This window comes from Barbus barbus (genome assembly GCF_936440315.1).
Source record: "Barbus barbus genome assembly, chromosome: 12".
Classification (NCBI taxonomy): Eukaryota; Metazoa; Chordata; class Actinopteri; order Cypriniformes; family Cyprinidae; genus Barbus; species Barbus barbus.
In genome coordinates this window covers 8,011,656-8,033,930 of record NC_136740.1, presented here as the reverse complement: position 1 = coordinate 8,033,930, position 22,275 = coordinate 8,011,656, and the positions used below count along the sequence as shown (strand labels likewise).

Below are 22,275 nucleotides of genomic sequence, written 5' to 3'. Positions count from 1 at the left end.
TATGTAAAAAAGTCAATTACATATAATAAAGCTGACGCAGATATTAGTTATGATTTAACATGGTAAAAATGTATATTGCTAGGGGCACCTGGACTTTTTTTTTCTTTACTTTTTTCTCAATTTAGCAGCATGTGAAATTGTGCAATTGTCCCTCATTACATTGTTTACAGCCACAGAAAATCAGTTTTCTTTTTTTCCAGAAATTAATTGATGCATAAGTGCATTTTAACATTATAATGTGTCTGCTCCAAAAATACTGATCCGAGAAATGTGATGGTTCCTGGATGCATCACAACTGCGTGCAGTGACTGGTCAGAAAATACAGCTTCTCTTTGAATGTTTCTATGACCACTTCACATTGACACATTTGTTCTTGGTCATATTAACTACAGTACTTCACTGTGCAGTTAGTGGTAAATTGTTACTGTATCCAAATGCAGTTTTCTCATGAATTTGAGCTTTTGTGTTCTATACCATTTGATAAAAATACACAATTAACAAATACGAGTATGAATAACAATATACATATCGTTTCTAGAGAAAAGGCACAGGTTTCCCAATTTCACATTTCCTTCATTTTTTGTTTTTCATTTTTCACACAGTAATTCCATGACAAAAACCTGCCATATGAATAAATACTCCACGACCTCAGCTGCCATAATAATAAATACAGATACAATATTCATAAATAAATGTTGAAATCAACAATAAAGGTTGGCATATTAGCACTATTTATGATGGTTTTGTCCTCCTTATTCTGACAATTGGCCCTTGTTTAGATGTCTAATATCATCCAACTGCTTCATTCAAGCACTTAAATTCTCATCTGTGAGAGTAGGAGGTTTTCCATCAAAATCTTATTTTCTCTTTCAACCTGGGTATTCCACAATTTCCTACATAATATGATGTTGAGAATCACCATTAGCCACTGGTCATATGCCATCACAGACTATCTGACATTACTCATTTAGACATGCCAACATAATGTGTATAGTAGTTGTGGTTAGTTCTTCCAGCTTGATGTGATGTCACAAAGATTCTACAGCAAATAAATAAAGTGGTTAATTTTCATTTAAAAACCCACCACTGCTAGCACGCTCTCTCTCTCTCACACATACTCAGTGGTACTGGTGGTTTACAGGGACTCTCAATAGGCGTAACGGTTTTTACACTTTACAAACTGTATTTTCTATCATCTTACAACACCAACCCTAAACCTAAACCTACCCCTTACAGAAACATTTTTGCATTTTTAAAATTTCTAATTTCACTAATTTGTGTCCCCATAACCCACCAAACCAGTGCACAAAGCTCCCACTAGGGTGGGACAAAATGACTGCCTTTATAAAACGCAGTAAAATAAACCGTAACATCCTCTGTTACAACCCGCTCATAAATTCATAATATATCAGATATTGAAAAGTCAATTATGCTGCTGCTACATTTTTCCTCAGAGCTACAAAAAGGACCTTTCACACCAGCACTGCGTTGTCTACTGGCAGCTTTTTCAAACTGTAATTAAAACAAATGTAATTCTCAGAATTCTCAGTAGCAGTTTGAGAAAACTAAATATAGCAAAAACTAAACCTTTTATTTCATGCTCTTATTAATGATATATGTTATTATAATGATAAGTCCTACCACTGGCTTGAGCTTGTGTTAACTTTTCATTAAAATTATTGCTGTCTAGTCTTAATTCAACCTTGTTTTAGGATTAAAGCATGGTCAATGACTAAAATTTCCCTCAGATTTAAACACACTTTTGAGGGCACAGCACATCCACAAGCGATATCACATTTCCTTAAAGGTGAAATGTGTAATTTTTTGAATGTTTATTGTCATGTAAAAACTGTGGCTCTGTTGGGCAAAATTCTGCATGTTCAAGCATCTCGTCCAGCACAACACAACCAATGTCAAGATTTTGGGGCAGGGCTATCTGTTTGATTGACTGAGTCTACTTCACCTTAAATTTAGGTACCTTCGTTTCAAGTTCAAAAGAGCCAAATTTTCAACCCAATCAATATAAAATTCAAGTCTCAAAGTTTTTTTTTTTTTTTTTTTTGAAATTCTTTTGCAATCATTACAACATACAACCTTCAAAACTTTCAACATCCTATACTTCAATTCTTCTCTGACACGGAGAAGACTTTCAGCTGGTTGTGCTTTTTTGCATCAGGTTTGCATTGTATAGTGCTTTGCTGTTCAAGGTTTGAAGGCTTCATTGTGATTGGTGGAGTTTGGGCATATTCCTGCAATGGACTCGTTGTCCCTAAACTCAAAGACTGGCACTGGTATCTAGTCGGCTCTGAAAAAGGTGTAGAGGAAGAGACAAAGCTGTCCTGCATGGCTGGACTGCTCCTGCTGGTGAGAGGGGAAATTGGAAGGAGGACATTTCTGCTTCCTCTTTCTTTTCCCATTCCGCCTTGATGAGAGGGACCAGATTTAGGTGGGGAGAAAATGGGGGCAATGTGCACCCATGTCAGTGTTGAATCTGACCACCGGATAACCTTGTGCTCCAGGGTTTCACCAAATTGATTGTCTGATTTTTTCTTGTTTGAGAAAAGCGGAGGAGTCTCTGAAGAGCCCTCCCTTCCATCAACATATGGCCATTGATGTTGCTCTTCACAACATTCGAGTTTTGAGCTTTTACACACCATGGGAGGTGAAGAGGAGGGTGAATCGGTGTCTGACCAGCTCAATCTTCGCTTCTGCAAGAGTCAAGAGAGAATAAAAAAGGGCATCAATGTCTACAAAATCACAAAGTATAAAATGGAGCGCACCAGACAATATGCTGTGTGTCTCTTGTGTGCATCTCTAACCTTGACTGGAATATGTAATTGGTCTTTGTGCTTGTGTGGGGGAGTGATACTGCTGCTGCCATGGGTGGAAATGTTTTGAGGTGAAAGATCAGCAGGGTTAGGTGTCACAGAAACTTGAGCAGTCACTTGAGGGAACCACAGCTTTAGCATCACCTCTATCTGCAGCAAAGTGGGTAAGTACTTCTCTCTGTAGAGATCAAGGGAAAGTGAAAAAAAGTCAAAAAAGTACAAAATAAAAGACAAATTTATAGTCTGATATTGTCAATTATACAAGTAATTCGACTCATTCTGATGTCACACATTAGTGAAACGTCCATATTTCAAGTGATGAACTACAACATCTGTGTGAACTTGAGGGTAGAAAATTACTGCCAGCTGGTTTAACATTATGTTTGGATTTTACAATTAGTTTGTGCATTATGAATAATAACAATAATTTGAGCAATAAGTGAACACTTCCAACAATATAACTTTACAGTATCTTAATTAATCATTAACCTTGGTTAAGTAAGGGATAATGCATGGCTAGCATTAAACGATTTTAATGCACCACGTGGAGGCCAAGTGGTTGCCTCTGCGAAGTGCATTAAAATCGTTTAATGCACAGCTAGACATGCATTATCCCGCTTATACCATGGTCATTTGCCATCACTGAAAAGTTTAAGCTGTTAATGATGTTTGCAGCGCAATATTTGACTGAAAGGGTAAAAATTACAGTTATTTCATCAGTTAGGCCTACAGCTCGTTAGCTCGCTTCAAATCAGACACAGAGACGAAATAGTAAGATCACATTTATTTGAATGAACTATAGCATTGATTGATCGATCGAGGGAGAGATGACAGTTGTATGTGCGTTACCTGCGTCTGCACATCTCTTTACAAACAATGAAGCGGTGTTTAAGTTACTTCAAAAACAGAGATTTTACCACCTCATAGCTGAGGAATATAATGTAGCTATTCAGTATCCAGGCTATTTTATAAATAAAAGTTGCAGGGCAGCGCTGACAACAAGTTTCTGTGTGTGCGCAGCGCAATCTGTTATAGCCGACCTCTCTCTCTGTATGTGTCTGTGTGGTTGTGTGTGCATCAATTAAAGCAGAGCGTTAATACAGAACGGTGATTAAACGGACTTGGAACTACCTGTGTATTAAACTGTTTTAATGCATATCTGCCAGCCAATCAGAATCGAGTATTCAGACATAGACCATGGTATAAAGTAGTTTTATGAATAGGCAGTTGTTCACTATAGTTTATAATGCATTATGCATGAACAATGTATGTATATGCATATGAATTTGAATTAAATTAAGATTACATCAGTTACACTAAAATAACACTGCAATTGCATTCAGCTTCAATTAAGTTCAGCATAAGTCTATCGGTGACTTGGGCTCTGCGCTGTTGCCAAAAATCCAGTTATCATCAATGATGCTGCCTACACTGCACAATGCTGCATCAGCACTTTCCACAATTAGTTAATCTCAGCAGCTGTAATAGTAAAAATGCAGTAAAAATTTAGGTTAGAAAAACCAAAATGAGAGCAACATGCACCCATATCATGCTCGACTCAAATCAACGAATGACCTCGTATTTTACCCTCTCACTTATCTGATTGGTCTGGGTTTAACTATTTTAAAATATTTTTTTTGGTAACAATGTAAAGTCTTCCCTGCCACTTTTGATCAATGTATCATTGCTGAATAAAAACATTAATTTCTTTAAAAATAAAATCGTACTGTCCCCAAACTTTTGAATGGTAGCATAAGTACAAATATCAGTTCAATCAGTATAGCATGGTCTCATGTTTGATTTACAGAAAATTTGGTGTGAAGCTGCTAGTAGCAAATATAATCAAAATTTTGAGAAGGGTCTGCACTTGCATTTTCAGACACTCGCAGTACTTGCACTCTCAGACACCTGCACTTCCGCACTTGCAGTCTTTTTTATTTTCATTTATTAATTATTTTTTGAACTGAATCTCTCAACATTTTACACAAGTACCCAGGTGGTGAAGACAAGAAAAAATAAACTAAATTAGGAAGTCACTTGCAATCGCTGCTTGCACTCTTCGCTACCTGTGACATCACTTGCAATCCACACACACAATGGAGACAAGACGCTGTGGTGATTAAACGATTTAATATCATAACACACAGGGTCCTGCAAGTCATCTGTAAGATAAAAAGACAAGACCCGCAAATCTGAGGCCACAGAACATCGCAATGAATAAACGCAATGCTCTCATTAAGCACTTTTAAACCTCCCGTAGAAAATCATAAACACTTAATATGGCTTAATGTGTTAAGCTAGTGCTATTATAAAATCAAATTCAATATACAGTTCATTAAAATATTGTATATATAGTGTTTTCCTCCCATATGGCAAAACATGGCATAATGGACTAAGATTATAAAGACCAAACTCAATATGCTCCTCTTCATTATTAAAACACAATTAATATGTACATATAAGCAGGTGAGCCTAGAATAAACAACGCGCAAAGTTTTGTGAAAGAACAGTTGGTTCTTTTAATATTACTTAATGCGCATACATATGGTCTGTATGGCTACTGTTGTAAAATGTTGAGAGATTCAATTTAAAGAAAAAAAAAAAAAAAAAAAAAAAAAAAAAAAGACTGCAACTTGCATCACTTGAGGAAGTGCAGGTGTCTGAGAATGTCTGAAAATGCAAGTGCATGTCTGCAGCCAGACCCTATTGAAAATTTCCACAGACTGGCGTTTCACAAATTACACTACTGACTGCTTAATTTTGGCTGTTTTGCTGGCTTTTTATTTGAAGCACCTTCTACAGAACGTTCTGTTCTGATGTTTATACATAAGTTGCATTAAGCTTGGATGTTGTTTAGAAGACCCCTGATAATGTCATAAATACGTGCAAACAACAAGACAAGATTATACTTAACAACTCTCTGAAATACTGCAAAACATACTTGCTTATTCTGTTATGATCTCAATAACATCTAATACAGTTCTTACTGATATTCACACTCTCTCACCCAATATGTGGTTTCTGCAGGACTCCTACAATCCTCTGAATTCTGTCCATTGCAACACTCTGCTGAAAACTGCTCAGACCTGCCAATCACAAGCAGTACATTTACTGTTACGCTCTCAGTATTCATCATAAAGAGTCAGATTAAATCACTTCCTGCACAGCCTGATGTTTTTCCGCTTGTGTATTGAAATGTGCAATAACTGAAAACAATAAAGTAAATTGACATTTAGTTTTAATAAGGCCTTGGGCTGCACCTTGTCAGTGTTACATAGGAGGAAAGCACAGACACACAAAAAGAGTCAAAAAAATAAGAGAACAGAGAGAAATAAATAACACTCTGAACTTTACAGTTTATTACAGGCCAATTACAGCTGTTGTATATCCTTACAAAGAGGTATGTTTAAGCCTAGACACACACAGAAAACGTTTGCTTTTGTCTCACCTTTGTCAAATCGCCCTTTCTTCAGTCCATTTAGAAGCTCCAGCAGAGGCCGAACATACCCCTGAAGTTCTAAACACTGAGAGGGAGAGAAAGCCACGATCCCGATATTCAATTAATAACTCTTTAAGATCTTTTTTTGCATCTGATATGAATATCGGTTTTAGGCAAATCACAAGTGGACAGCATTAAATGTATATGCAAATGGGGTCAAAAAGTGAGGACAGTGAAGGACCACCTGGCAATCAACCACTGTGCTAAAATAAGGGTTTAAAACTTTGCCGTGTCTCCTAAAGAGAATATAACCATCTGTTCTCAGAACATGTTCTGTTTGCCTTAAATAAAAGTATTTGCCAGATTAATACAGTCAGGTCCATAAATATTTGGACACAGGCACAATGTTTATTACTTCAGCTGTTGACCAAAACATATTCAGGTTACAGTTATATAATGAATATGGGCTTAAAGTGCACACTCTGACCTTTAATTTGAGGGTATTCTGATCACAATTGGAGGAAAGCTGAAGGAATTACAGCTCTTTAATATGTACCCCCCCCCCCCCATTTTCAAGGGACCATAAGTAATTGGACAGTTGACTCAAAAGTCATTTCATGGACAGATGTGGGCTATTCCTACATCAATTAAGCAGGTAAAAGGTCTGGAGTTGATTCTAAGTGTGCCATTTGCATTTGGAAGCGGTTGCTGTAAACCCACATCATGCGGTCAAAGGAGCTCTCCATACAAGTGAAACAGACAATTGTTAGGGTTCAAAAACAAAACAAATCCATCAGAGAGATAGCAGGAACATTTGGAGTGGCCAAATCAACAGTTTGGTACATTCTGAGAAAAAAAGAATGCACTGGTGAGCTCAGCAACATAAAAAGGCCTGGATGTCCACAGAGGACAACAGTGGTGGATGTCGGAGGATCCTCTCCATGGTAAAGAAAAGCCATCTCACAACATCCAGCCAAGAGAAGAACACTCTCCAGGAGGTAGGCATGTCACGGTCAAAGTCTACAATCAAGAGAAGACTTCACAAGTGCAAATACAGAGGGTTCACCACAAGGTGCAAACATGGCCAGATTAGACTTTCCCAAGCAACATCTAAAAAAGCCAGACTACTTCAGGAAAGCATTCTTTGGACGTCTGAAATTAAGATCAACCTGTACCAGAATGACAGGAAGAAAAAAGTATGGAGAAGGCTTGGAACAGCTCATGATCCAAAGCATACAACATCATCTTTGAAACATGGTGGAACAGTGTGATGGCATGAGCATGCATGGCTTCCAGTGGCACCGGTATACTGGTGTTTAGTGATGATGTGACAGAGGACAGAATCAGCCGGAAGAATTCTGAAGTGTATAGGGATATACTCTCTGCCCAGATTCAGTCAAATGGAGCAAAGTTCATTGGGCGGCGCTTCATAGTACAAATGGGCAATGACCCAAAACATACAGCAAAAGCAACCCAGGAGTTTTTGAAGGTAAAAAAGTGGAATATTCTGCAATGGCCGAGTCAATCTCCTGATTCTAACCCGATTGATTATGCATTTCAATTGCTGAAGACAAAACTAAAGGCAGAAAGACCCACAAACAAACAACTGAAGTCAGCTGCAGTAAAGGCCCTGCAAAGCATCACAAAGGAGGAAACCCATGTCTCTGGTGATGCCCATGAGTTCCAGCCTTAAGGCAGTAATTGCCTGCAAAGGAATCTCAACAAAATATTAAAAATGAAAATTTTATTTATGATTACATTTTTTGTCCAATTACATTTGAGCCCCTGAAAATGGAGGAGGGGGCTGTGTATAAAAAGGGTTGTAATTCCTTAAGTTTTTGTTATAGTTTTGTTCAACCCTTGAATTAAGGCTTAAAGTCTGCACTTCAGTTTCATCTTGATTGTTTCATTTGAATTCTATTCTGGTGGCACACAGCCAAAAGTATGAAAATTGTGTCAGTGTCCAAATATATATGGACTTGACTGTACATTTAAATGAATAAAAGTACTGTAGATCATGTTATGTGAAGCTTGCACATATTAAGTTCATTCAGTACAGGTATTTGACTACAAAACTGTTCTTCTGCTCAAAACATTGTTTGCAGAATCAAAATTCTGGACTCTTTCATAATCAGTGTGTTTACATTCTGCAATGCATTAAAACATCTCTGTGCTTTAGTAACATGCACAACCAACACACTGATGCAGTAGTTGACATAGGCAGATAATTCAGAGCCCCTTAATCATAAGAAAAAAGTTACATTTCAGTCATGACAACTCTCAGAAAGGATTGTAAAAGCTTTATTAATAAAATTGGAAAGAGCATGGGTTTGGTCTTGGTGGACTAGATTTGCTATGCTTCGGAGCAAGTAGACTTGCTTTGGCTAAATGCACAGATCATAAATTAAAAGGAACATGCTGCTGCTGCTGCTAGAGAGAGAGGAAGATCCCCCCCCCCCCGTAGCGGATCTAGGCAGGTGGTGCTGGGGAGGCGGTAGGCTAGCAATAGGATACGCATTGCGCACAGACGTGGCAAGCATGGAATGTGTCCGGTTTCTAAAGGTACACGGTAATGATTAAGTGAACTTGATTGGCTGGGAACATAGATTTGAATGAACCAATTAGGGCGCCGATAGAGTTTCATGGCTAAACTACTCATTTGTGATGCATATAAATACTACATGTAAAAAGTAATGGATCTCCACCGGCTACATTTGATTGGACTACTCGAGACAGAAGTTAATACCATGTGTAAAGGGTTAAGAATTGGTAGAAAAATTCTCACCTTACGAGCAAACAGCAGGTTACCTTCAGCTCCTCCATTCTTCCCTTGCTCACTCTCTGAGCTACTCCATTCCAATACAGACGACGACGACGAGGAGAGAGACAGATATGATGAGATGGATGAAGACGTTGACCTAGCATGACTATTGTCCTGTGACCTCTCAGGGTCACTAGACACAATGAACCCATCACATGCCCAATGAGATTCAGGATGCTCCTTCTCCCTGTTCATTCTGTGAACATTTCTGTTAGAGAGACCTGACTGAGTCAAATGGATTCCATGGGGCTTGAACCTGTCCTCCAACAGGAAAACATCAGTTTCATCATCACTGATCAAAAAATTGTTGTTGGAGCTTAGTGAATCCTGTGATGGCTGAGAGGAAATAAATTCTGTGGACTGCATGACTGTGGGAAGAGAGATAGAAAAAAAAGAGGGAAATATCCGTAAAAGTCAAAGTTTTCAAATAAAAACGTATGTGTAAAATGAATGGAAAGAAGAGAGAGAAGACATAGTAGGCTGGGTATTCAACAATGTAACAAAATACAAAGTACACTTTGTGCTAAAAGAAATCTGACCTTCAATGGGCAATGCCACAAAATTGTAAATATGTCTTATTCATTTATCAGTTCTTTTTTTACGCTTTTTTTAAATGCTAAAATTTTCTGTTTATTTACAGGTTCAAATTAGATCTGAAATACATTTCCATTGTAATCTCTAATATCATATTGCATATTCAAAAACAAACCATATTTCAATAAATTTAATAAACCAAATTTCATTTCACCAAATTTCATTAGGAGGGTTTCAATAACAGGAGCGATATGAACAATCAACAACACAACAGGAAGCACAATGGTTTTTCCATTATTAAAGACTGAATTTAGATAAAAGTTTCCAATTCAAAATTTATGAATACAAATAGAAATTAAATGACTTTCCAATACTAATTAATCCACAATGACCTTAATACATTCCTGAGATCAAATAAAATCAACAAAATGCCTAAACATATTTATGTGAATCAAACCACTGAAGTTAGGTTTTCCATAATATTTTTTTTCCCCAAGTAAACCTATGATGAGGATGTCTGCATTTATTTGATCAAAAGCACAGGAAAAACAGTAATACTGTGAAATATGTAACAATTTAAAATAGTTGTTCTATTTTAATATATTTTAAACGGTAATTTATTCATGTTATTCATTTTACACTTTTTTGAAATTCTTCCAAGGTTCAGATTACATTTAAAACCTTTTCATCGTAGTCTTTCAGACCCTACTGCATATTAAAAAAGAAACCCTAATTCAATAAGATCAAATACACCCAATTTCATTATTCAATTTATTTTATCGATACTGTTTTGTCGGAGCCAGTACATAATACATGAGGTCTGTCTAGACCCTGTGAGATCACAGAAAAGAGAGGAGCATGCATGCCTGTGCAAGTGTGTAAGTGTGTGCATGATTCGGTTGTGTAAGTGTGTATCATCTAGAGTAGGAAAATGGGGGGAGGGGTGCAGCAGGATGCTTTAAGTCTAGTGGTTAAAGAAGGCAGCTAGGGTCTCTCTATTTCTTCTTCATTTTCTCTCTCCTCTCCCTCTGGCAAATACACACACACACACACACACACACACACACACACACACACACACACACACACACAAGGACAGGGTAGACTAGAGTGTCTTTCTTTTCAAGTGTGCCTCCATTCATTGCAAACCCATATTAAAATCAAAGTATATCTCGCTCCTCCTGTCTTCCTCCAATCCATTTAGCTGTCTACTCTTCATGATCAGTATGTAACTCTCTCTCTGCTGCTCAGACATTAAGCAGCAATGAAAATGACAGTCGTGATTTGGGGTCAGCTTAAGCATTTGGTTGTGTTGTTCTGCATATATACACTATATACACATAAACATACATATAACTTACAGTTCCCCTAATTGCAGTCACATTCAAAATGCAACAGAATACAAACACATGCATGTATTCTATTGCATTTTAAATGTAACTGCACAAACATACATAGATTGCACAGACAGTTACACTCACATATGCCGAGTTGCAGGAACAGGATACATACATGAACACTGTATCAAATAACAGCTTACCAATGTCAAAGTGAGCAATCTAAATTCTATTCCCTACTATCTCTGTGTGGCATGCACCCTAACAACGAATTGTTTAATAATAATAATAAAAAATAATAGTAATAAAACATACCTCAACTTCAGGGCACCTTGTGCAAGCAACGCATACAGTTTCCGACGATACTCTACCCTACAGATCAGCTCCCTACTCTCTCTCCTCTCATCCCGAGTGTCAACATGTGCATGGACGCACGTGCCCAATTTAGTGCCATGCACGCGCAGCCTCTCGTTGGCCGCTGCAGTCAGATAGTAACAGTCTTATTGGCTTACGATCTAGCCAGTAATTGTTCCGCTCTTCTGCGACTGGCCAGTCAATGACTCGTAGCTCCGCCCATGCGTGTGGTATTTGTGTTGGGCGCAGCGGAGCAGAAGCGTAAACACGCGCAGGTCGAAAAGATACAGAATGCGCAGCGTGTGTGTGCGTAAAGTACATAGGGTGTATTCACTCTTGTAATGGGAAAGGGGCAAGATCATTACGCAAGGCAATCATAAAATCATAACTTCATTCTCACTATCACGTGGTAAGGGTCCACTGAAAGACAGCTGATCTACAGACTCCATAGGTGCGTTCGACTTGAAGCACGGCTACAGACGGTGGTCAACGAGAGTAGCCGCTTGCAGTCAGGGGCGGAGTTGAAAACGGAGTCGTCAAGTCGGACACTTCGGGCCTCTCGTAGTTTGCTGCATCTACCTCAGTCATGGCAGATCACGTGGCGTTTGCTTGCTTTATTGCAGACGAACTGGAAGCTATAGAATTGCCGTTATTGTTGTATGAAATTGAGCACAATGAGCAACGAAAGTGAGTAAAGGTTCAATGTAATAAGTATTGTTTTTATATATCCAAAGGGACATGGGACCATACCCAACACCAGTGTGACTCGTTATTTCTAATACTAACCAATCAATGCAATTATACTTAACAATTTTCATTAGAAGTGATTCTTTTTTTATTACTATGTTGGTTTATGTTTTAATAAACCTTTAAGATGTATGTAATATTTTGAAAGGGTGTCATCACGACAGAAACAAGTTTTAAGTAAATAAATAGAACATATTGAAAATTTGACTTGTGCAGTATGATTCATTACGTGTGTTTTTGCTACTGCAACTTAATAAAAATAATCTATGAAGATAATAATTGTATGTACTAAATGTGGTTTTCATTACAGATAAAAGAATTAGGATGTTACATATTTGTTTACTTATTTTACTCTTTCTCCAGTTAGGTAAGCACATTTTAGTAAGACAAAACACCATGAACATACGTGAACACCATGAACAGGCCTACGGATAAGCCCAATTTATTTGCCTTTCTATTATGATTTATACCATCTTATGAAAGTGATCTGAATGTTGTATTAAGTTGACATCCAGCCAGAGTTGTTGGCAGTAATCACATGCAAGTGAAGATGGATGAACCCAGCAACTAGACAATTAGTATCAATCAGAATCCATGATGACCACATTATATTAAAAGTCTGTAAGATTGACATTTGATTTATTCCATAAAAAAATTATCTAAATAGGTTATGCAGCTTAATACTGTAAAGGGTCTGTATGAAAAAGGTCCAAAATAAACCTATGCACAAAACCTTTATAAACGAATTAACAAAAAAGTGATTGCAGTAAAAATAATTGTAATCTTTTAATAAACATGATTTACGAGATGAAGATGACATGAAAAGTTAATTTATTTTTATTTTTTTGAAAGTCCGTATATGAGCATTAGTGGGACTGAAGTTGTCAGAATAAACCCGAAATACACGTCCTTGTTGTCATGTGGTGAATTTGGCCAATCGTGAAACAGCTGTGTCGTCATCAGCGCTCCCGCAGTCGCTCTGGAGAAATTGCGCCGGCTGAGTCAACCGGCTGCTCTCGAAACGCTATCGCGGTACTTTGATGCCACACGTGACAGTGACGTGTGGTCGGCGCCGGTTCAAGTCGGACTAAATTTCTAACCGGCATGCACTGCTTCAAGTCAGCCGCCGATCGGTCTGCTAAGTGCTGCATGAAGTCGAACGCACCTCATGTCAGACAAGTCAGCTGACACACGTGAACAATAACATTAAAACAGTTCATATGAACAAGCTTTCGTCGAGGTTGGCCCTACATTTGTAGAGGTCTTATAGCGGATGTTTTTGTTTTGCATTTTAATGAATGAAACAATTCTAAAAATGAATGAGGTTTTCTTTGTTTAACATACACTTTAAAACATTTTCCGCACCCATACTGGTTTTCAGCAGCCATGTCTCGAGATTTTAGGCCATAAAGTACACATTCAGTATGAATAGTTGAGTCTCAAACAGATCGTCCACAGAATATTAATTAGGGAACAGGAAAGCTGTAATGCTGTTCTCATAGGTGTATGAAGTAATAATCTTAATCTTAACATTAACCTTTACATACACCTTCTTTTTTTTACATTTAAATGCTTCAATTAGAAGATTACAGACATTTCTCTTGAGAGTTTGGTCTTATTCTAAAGGTTTTTTTTTTTACAACTCTTCCATTGTGTAATCAATAAACATATATGTATATATATATATATCTTCCAGAAGAATGGGCCTGCCCTGCCCTGTATCCCTTTAAGAGCAACCTGCTCATAGGCGTGAACTGCAGCCTGAGCGATTTGTGAATGAAATCCATAGCCACGCCTCTAATACGGAAAAGGCCAATGAAAATTATAGGTGCGTTCGACTTGAAGCACGGCTACAGACGGTGATCAACGAGAGTAGCCGCTTGCAGTCAGGGGCGGAGTTGAAAACGGAGTCGACAAGTCGGACACTTCGGGGCTCTCGTAGTTTGCTGCATCTACCTCAGTCATGGCAGATCACGTGGCGTTTGCTTGCTTTATTGCAGACGAACTGGAAGCTATAGAAATGCCGTTATTGTTGTATGAAATTGAGCACAATGAGCAACGAAAGTGAGTAAAGGTTCAATGTAATAAGTATTATTTTTATATATCCAAAGGGACATGGGACCATACCCAACACCAGTGTGAGTCGTTATTTCTAATACTAACCAATCAATGCAATTATACTTAACAATTTTCATTAGAAGTGATTCTTTTTTTATTACTATGTTGGTTTATGTTTTAATAAACCTTTAAGATGTATGTAATATTTTGAAAGGGTGTCATCACGACAGAAACAAGTTTTAAGTAAATAATTAGAACATATTGAAAATTTGACTTGTGCAGTATGATTCATTACGTGTGTTTTTGCTACTGCAACTTAATAAAAATAATCTATGAAGATAATAATTGTATGTACTAAATGTGGTTTTCATTACAGATAAAAGAATTAGGATGTTACATATTTGTTTACTTATTTTACTATTTCTCCAGTTAGGTAAGCACATTTTAGTAAGACAAAACACCATGAACATACGTGAACACCATGAACAGGCCTACGGATAAGCCCAATTTATTTGCCTTTCTATTATGATTTATACCATCTTATGAAAGTGATCTGAATGTTGTATTAAGTTGACATCCAGCCAGAGTTGTTGGTAGTAATCACATGCAAGTGAAGATGGATGAACCCAGCAACTAGACAATTAGTATCAATCAGAATCCATGATGACCACATTATATTAAAAGCCTGTAAGATTGACACTTGATTTATTCCATAAAAAAATTATCTAAGTAGGTTATGCAGCTTAATACTGTAAAGGGTCTGTATGAAAAAGGTCCAAAATAAACCTATGCACAAAACCTATATAAACGAATTAACAAAAAAGTGATTGCAGTAAAAATAATTGTAATCTTTTAATAAACATGATTTACGAGATGAAGATGACATGAAAAGTTAATTTATTTTTATTTTTTTGAAAGTCCGTATATGAGCATTAGTGGGACTGAAGTTGTCAGAATAAACCCGAAATACACGTCCTTGTTGTCATGTGGTGAATTTGGCCAATCGTGAAACAGCTGTGTCGTCATCAGCGCTCCCGCAGTCGCTCTGGAGAAATTGCGCCGGCTGAGTCAGCCGGCTGCTCTCGAAACGCTATCGCGGTACTTTGATGCCACACGTGACAGTGACGTGTGGTCGGCGCCGGTTCAAGTCGGACTAAATTTCTAACCAGCATGCACTGCTTCAAGTCAGCCGCCGATCGGTCTGCTAAGTGCTGCATGAAGTCGAACGCACCTTATGATAACCATTCTAACACGCCCTACTCGCTAATGATTGACCAAATGAAAAGGTTCATGGATAAGGAGCGTTCCGTAAGTCACGTTGAAACGGATCACTACACTGTTACACTACACAGGTACATCTCAAAAAATCGAATATCATGAAAAAGGTCAATATTTTGTGTCACTCATTTCAGAAAGTGAAACCCATATATTATATAGATTCATTACACAGAGTTAACTATTTCAAGCCTTTATTTCTTGAAATTTTGATGATTATGGCTTACAGATAATGAAAAACCAAAATTCAGTGTCTCAGAAAATTAGAATATTACATAAGATCAATAAAAAAAGGATATTTTAAACAGAAGTGTCAGGCTTCTGAAAAGTATGTTCATTTCTATGCACTCAATACTTGGTTGGGTCTCCTTTTGCATGAATTACTGCATCAATGCGGCGTGGCATAGAGGTGATCAGTTTGTGGCACTGCTCAGATGTAATGGAAGCCCAGGTTGCTTTGATAGCAGCCTTCAGGTCTTCTGCATCGTTGGGTCTGGTGTCTCTCACTGGGACCACTGAGCAACAGTCCAGTTCTTTTTCTCCACAGCCCAGGTAATATGCTTCTGACTTTGTCTCTGGTTCAGAAGTGGCTTGGTAGCCCTTTTCCTGAAGACGTCTGAGCGTGGTGACTCTTGATGCACTGACTCCAGCTTCAGTTCACTCCTTGTGAAGCTCTCCCAAGTGTTTGAATCAGCTTTGCTTGACAGTATTCTCAAGCTTGCGGTCATCCCTGTTGCTTGTGCATCTTTTCCTACCCAAATTCTTCCTTCTTCCAGTCAACTTTGCATTTAATATGCTTTGATACAGCACTCTGTAAACAGCCACACCTTTCAGTAATGACCCTCTGTGACTTACCCTCTTTGTGGAGGCCGTCAATGTTCGTCTTCTGGATCATTACCAAGTCAGCAGTCTTCCCCATTATTGTGGTATAGTGTGGAACAAAAGATACTTGGAATTTATACTGTAGGGATGGTCATTAATTGAAACTCAAATGTAAATATTCTAATATTTTGAGATACTGATTTTTGACTTTCATGAGCTGTAAGCTCTAATCATCAAAATTAAAAAAAAAAAAAAAAAGTTGAAATGTTTTACTTTACATGTAATGAATGTAAAATATATTAAAGTTTCACTTTTTGAAATAAGTTACAAGAAAAAACTTTTTCATGATATTCAAATTTTTTTAGATGTACCTGTAAATTTAAATAGGAGGAACAGACGGAGCACATTAGAATTATGAGAAACTATTTCCAATGGAAATAAAGGGAATCCAAAGCAAACATCTAAACACCTCAGTGTTCCAGAGAGATTCTTTAATTATTGGCCAATTCATTTAATGTAAAAAGCCAGTGCATACTGTGCATACAGGTAGCCTGTATAAGATCACAATAACAATAACAGTAAGATACAATAACACAAAGATAGCACAGGAGAACTATAGCTATTTATAAAATTTGGATATCATATTTCAAAAGCTGACATTTAACATTTAAATACAAAGAAGAGGTTGTAGAAATTATAGGATGGAGTTTACTGCCCTCCAGCGTTTGAAAAATGAAGCGCAATAAGGCGTTTAATGAGGTCATTGAACTCTGGACTTATAAACAGACGTTTTAAACTTTATAGAAACATTATTTTCATATTCAACACAAAACATATTTACTTTTAAGATGCATTTTTGTCATAATAGCATACATCTTTCTTTTTATTAATTACTAGGAATTTTTAACAGCACAGAGAAATAGTTGCGCATGCTAAATTTGTCAAATAGCAATTGTAGTTTGTAATAGATGAGTTACATCAATTCTGCGCTTTCTGTCCTCTCTGGTCTCCTTCTCACGCTCTCTATTCATTCTCTTTATTATCACCTCAGTACCCCTTCAGTCAGGAGCTTTCCCTGCTCCCCCTCAGTCCTCCCCCCTCAGCTAGTTGTGTCATACACATTTTTCAGTGTCCAGCAGCAAGTGATTTTCTCGCTCACTTTTTCTTTTCTCCTTTCAGTTCTCTCTGTTTCTCTCTCTCTCTTCTGTGGCATGTGATGGCCTCTCTCTTTCACAATTCAGCTCACTGGACCAAATCACTAAAATCCAGAAAAGGAACACAAATTATTCTTTCTTTGTGAAAAATTTTGGATACATTTTTCAAGTTGTTCTGCTATAGACCTATTAAGATTTTCCTACCATTTTTCTAGTGTACTGGTGTGTAAATAGCTTTCTCGTTGTATGAGTGTGTGTAGCCTGTGGAGAGGAGAGTGGAAGAATGGACCTTGTCTGGATAACAGTGGCTTTTTTTCTCTTTTACAAGTGTGTGGAGTGCTCAGGAACTGGTAAGACTTTGATTATATATGTAATATTAATGCAGTGGCCTGTTGTAACAACTTTTTTGTCATCACTGCTACTGAACACAGATGAAAAGACTTATTTGCTTTGTGATGCTTCAGTAACTTTTAATTGTTATATAATTAAACTGCCCTAATGTGCTAGTCACTGATGGTCTTTTTGGTAAGTCTTGATAATTAGGTTAAAATGTAATTGTTACCTGAAATATACAGAGAATCTGTTTTAACTTTTGTGTGTTCTCTCTTTTTTTAAAGCTAAAGAATGGACATATGCAGGTAACACATTTTTTTTTTCTCCATTCTCTGTGATTTTGTAATTGTGATATTGTTGTGATTAGATTATCATATATAACCTGCATAATAGTATATACTTTTAAATTGCTTAAATTGGTTCAAAGCTTCTGTTGATTTCTGGAAAGGAACATTTCCATATTTTCATCAAACTTACCTTTTTTGTCCCTCAGTTTCACTCTCTGTTCAAACTGTGTTACTTCCAGTTCATCTCTTCAGTAGTTGCATTGCATAGTCACATGGACTTTGAGGGTGAAAGAGAAAAGAAAGAGCAGGTGCAATAGGTTGCATATAGTAGTACATAGTACAGGGCTTAAAATGAGTGTTTCCATTTGATAAAAAAGAATCTCATGATAAATAATTGGGAGACTGCTCTGCTTGACACACACCAACACAGATTTACATGCTTCAGTGTGTTAATTGCACAATGATGGTTCAGTTAATAATGCTTCAGCATGTGATCAGACTCTAATAGACGTGTGTGAGTGGATTTTAAACAAGAATAGCCACAATACTTCACAAAATTCCACACACCCGCATAAATGCCACAATTACAAATATCTTCTGAGCCAAAGCTTATTTATTGATTGAATGTAATAAAGTTAAAATAGAAAATATATTATTTTCCAGCAAAGGGATACCATTTGGGAGAACCCATTAGGATCTTGTGACATTCTTGGCATAATAAGGCCTCTGGAAAAGATTGTTAAGCTGTTTTTGCAATGCATGTACTATATCAACGAGATCTCATGAAAATTCGTATGGATTTTATGTAATTGCGGTTCTACAAAACTTACATTTACTTACGTTTTCATAGGCACTAAAACTTACAGTACTAACATTTACAGCATTTAAACGTGTAGGCTATACTGACGCATTTTTAGCATTTAACGTAAAATACTGACATATTTTCAGCATTTTAATGTAGACTACAATACTGACGTAGCCTATTGACCTGAAACAAATTATTTAGCCTAAGTATGAACAACTTTACAGACGCATCGAATATGAATAGCCTATTGAAATCGCGGCATTAACTTTTGATTATATTCAGTTGTCATATCAATGGCATTATGTTTTGTATTATTAAAAGCTTACTCATTTACTTAATATAGGCTACGAAATGATAATTCATTCTGTGATTTCTGCTACCAAATCGTTTAAAAAAAAAAAAAAAAGTTAAACAAGACTACACTTTAAGCCCTTAAAATGAATAACATTTCTGCAATCGTTTAACCATCACTTATCATGTAATATTTACTTAGTCCTGGGACACAAAAGGCATTTTCTTCGGGAAGCTATAGTATGCACATTGGGACGCAGGCTGAGATTCCTGTCAGAGTGACATAGTTCTGTACAGGCCCCTCCCACGATAGTTGATTGACAAGGCCGTCGTACCTTAGACCCGCCCTGAGTGAGCTGAGTAAACTGAGTGAGCTGTAAACAGTCCGACCGCCATTGTGTCGACTCCGGTGCAGGGGAAGACGTCAGATTAAGCGATTGAAGTGCTTTGTTGTTGGATGTAATATTGAATAAAATGCAGAGGATTAACGTTACTTTCGCTTTGAAGTGAATGTGCTGATCCCCAATCTGCCTAAATGCGTCTATGTTCGCGCGAATCATTCGTGATCCAGCTTCATGTACAGAAGTTAGTATAATGGTTTTTCATGAATCTTTGCAAATTGCCTTTCCTAATAATGTGCTAGTTAGCCAGTTTCGCAGCTAAAGTAAACACTACTGCTCCTCACTCCACAGAAGAGAGGGGCGGGGTCAGCAGAGCTCACTAGCATTTAAAGCAACATGGACTAAAAAAACGGCTTGATGAAAACAGAGCTGATTTTGACAGGGTAAAGAAGGTGTTTTTTACACTACCATTGAGAAATTTTAACCAAAGTATGTTATAGACTTTTCATTAAGATCCTAAAGAATCATATCAACTTGTGGAAAAAATGGGCATCCAGTGACTCCTTTAAAACGAAAATGCACTAGTGTAAAATAAATGGGGCCTTAGTTTGAAAACTCCGGGGTTGCGTTTCAGTGTAAACTGACTGAAACGGAGACTTTTGAAAACGATGGCATGGCTGCCCACATTCGCACTGCGTATCCTTGACAATAACATTATGCTCATTGTTGTACCCAAAGATATGTATAGGTAGATTCCCCATTCGACCGCTCTAAGCATGCAGACGCATCCGGCATCTAAATAATAGGGAATCTACCTACACATATCTATGGTTGTATCTGCAGGAATGGTCACGTGACATGCGTTTTCAGTTGTGTAGTGTAGATGGAAATCGTTTCTGAAATGCAGCAGAAACGCCATTGTAGACGAGGATCGGTTTCATTCTAAACGCCGTTTTAAAATGAAAACGCACTAGTGTAAATGGGGCCTGACATTCTGTTTCTGGTGAGCTGTGAATGAGAAAAGTGTACCTTCCTTCCACAGAGTGGATCAGGATAGTAATCTAGATAATATTTTCAGCCCTAACAACTGAAATTCTGCTCTGCACCTAACACAAACCTACTGTATTCCACCAGAGAGGACTGCAGCTGCAATGCATCTTCATTTGGACTGCTTTTGATATTTTTTGCAATAAATAAATTACTGTGATTAAACGTATCTTTCTGTCATGTTTTTTTTTATATACTGTACATATTTTTAAGCAATAGTTATGGTTAGGTTTAGAGGTAGAAGTGGGATTAATGACAAAAAAAATAAATAATAAATAATGATTTGCTGTTCAAAAAACATTTATAATTATTATTATTATTATCGACAGAGCTGGGTAGTAACTGATTACATGTAATCTGGATTACGTAATCAGATTCCAAAAATTAAGTACTTGTAATTAGAGTAAATTACATTTTAAAATACTCGTAATCAGACTACAGTTATTTTTTTATGGATTACATAATTACATATTATTCACACAATAGCAATAAATTATTCATAATTCATTGATTCTCCTTAATTTCTCTTTTTCATCTTTTAAATTTTCCTTCCTAAAATAGCCTACCGATTATATACACATTATATATATATATATATATATATATATATATATATAGTCAAGTTTTGTGAATATTCACACAAAGATCAGTCATTGGTCAGGTGGCGACAGCATTTGACCACTGGATTTACAAAAAACATTTTAGGTTTAAGAAGGGTTTCAACATTGCATCAACGACTGATGAACACAATTTGAATATTACTCTAGGTTTTTTAACCATGTATTATTAATTATAACTAATTAAAATGCACATATTCGCGTTATTTCTTAGTTACATGTAATGAAGGCATTCCAAAACTTTTTTGTCATCTAAACCTTATTCACCAAATATATTTGCTTTAAGTACCCCTGATTTTAAAATAAATATTTCAATAAGTATTACATTTGCATGTTCACGGTTTCTTTGATGTTGACTAATGATCACATGGCATGCAGGTAAATAAAAATATTTTTAGTAAGTGTTTTATTTAAAACCAAGTCTATAGAACAACAAAGACGGTTCACTCCTATACTTATGAATGGGAGAAACAGCAAAGCGCAAAATGGAGGAATAGTCCCACCTTCTAAAAGAAAGAGCCAAATTTCCCATAGAAACCTGACTAGACCAGCACGTTATGAATCTGCATGCGCAATGGCTGGTCTAGCCTGAAAAATAAGCTTTTTAAACGCTATTTGAGCATAAGAAACAACATTCATGGGGCAATTAATTTCAGATTTTTGTTGCCGATTTTACATATATAATGCCATTCATTAAGATAGGTCTTGTACGAGCTGCCTGGAGGCATTGCAAATATGGCCGCCGAGTGAAGAGACTTTCCTCAAAAGGGAGTTTGTTTTAAAATGATTTATTTTCATTTGAATTTTTTATGATTTAATTTTATATAAATTATGTAACTCTCTCTCGTGCTCTAAAGGCCAATTCACACCGCACAGACAAACTCCAACAAACAAGTTGGCTCAAGTTGGCCGTTGGATTTAGAATCTTATGAAAAATAACTGTCATGTTCACACTGCACCAACAGACACCGACCAACTCTCACTGACTGGGGAGAAAATGGATCATCCTATATCTATAAGCATGTTCAGTCGGGTGAAAACAAACGCCAACGCCAACAGAGGTAATACACACTGATCCAACAAACTCCAACAGACTAGTTTGTTGGCGTTTGTCTGTGCGGTGTGAATTAGCCTTTAAGGCCCCCGTTACATTTACACACCCACAAGATGTTCCAAACCCGTAAT

At 37.0% G+C, this 22,275-nt stretch overlaps 2 protein-coding genes across 2 annotated transcripts in view; one reads left to right on the top strand and one right to left on the bottom strand.

Moving 5' to 3' along the window:
* Positions 1 to 117: 117 nt before the first annotated feature.
* On the bottom strand, positions 118 to 11,400 carry LOC306878417 (uncharacterized protein). The gene is made up of 6 exons (XM_079430764.1): positions 11,275 to 11,400; positions 9,053 to 9,456; positions 6,277 to 6,352; positions 5,836 to 5,914; positions 2,820 to 3,006; positions 118 to 2,708 (listed from the first exon to the last, which is right to left on the bottom strand). The coding sequence occupies exons 2-6, from the start codon at positions 9,452 to 9,454 to the stop codon at positions 2,121 to 2,123; spliced, it is 1,332 nt and encodes a 443-aa protein (XP_079286890.1). The 5' UTR covers positions 9,455 to 9,456; positions 11,275 to 11,400; the 3' UTR covers positions 118 to 2,120.
* Positions 11,401 to 17,652: 6,252 nt separating this feature from the next.
* The window catches only part of LOC306877831 (carbonic anhydrase 14-like), a gene marked incomplete at its 5' end in the record, with an annotated part of 56,102 nt that continues 51,479 nt past the window's right edge, over positions 17,653 to 22,275 (top strand). Inside the window, 2 exons of the mRNA XM_079429816.1 lie at positions 17,653 to 17,719; positions 17,987 to 18,007. Of these exons, the coding sequence (XP_079285942.1) occupies positions 17,653 to 17,719; positions 17,987 to 18,007 (88 nt within the window). The remainder of the gene's footprint in view (positions 17,720 to 17,986; positions 18,008 to 22,275) is intronic.

Bases quoted from the DNA above. Each gene is read 5' to 3' on its own strand.
- LOC306878417 (XM_079430764.1), bottom strand. From the start codon at position 9,454: ATGCAGTCCACAGAATTTATTTCCTCTCAGCCATCACAGGATTCACTA. The intron at 6,353-9,052 runs GTGAGAATTTTT...TCTCCCTCTCAG, and splicing joins ACCTGCTGTTTGCTCGTAAG to TGTTTAGAACTTCAGGGGTA. The intron at 3,007-5,835 runs GTGAGAGAGTGT...TGATCTCTACAG, and splicing joins CTGCAGAAACCACATATTGG to AGAGAAGTACTTACCCACTT.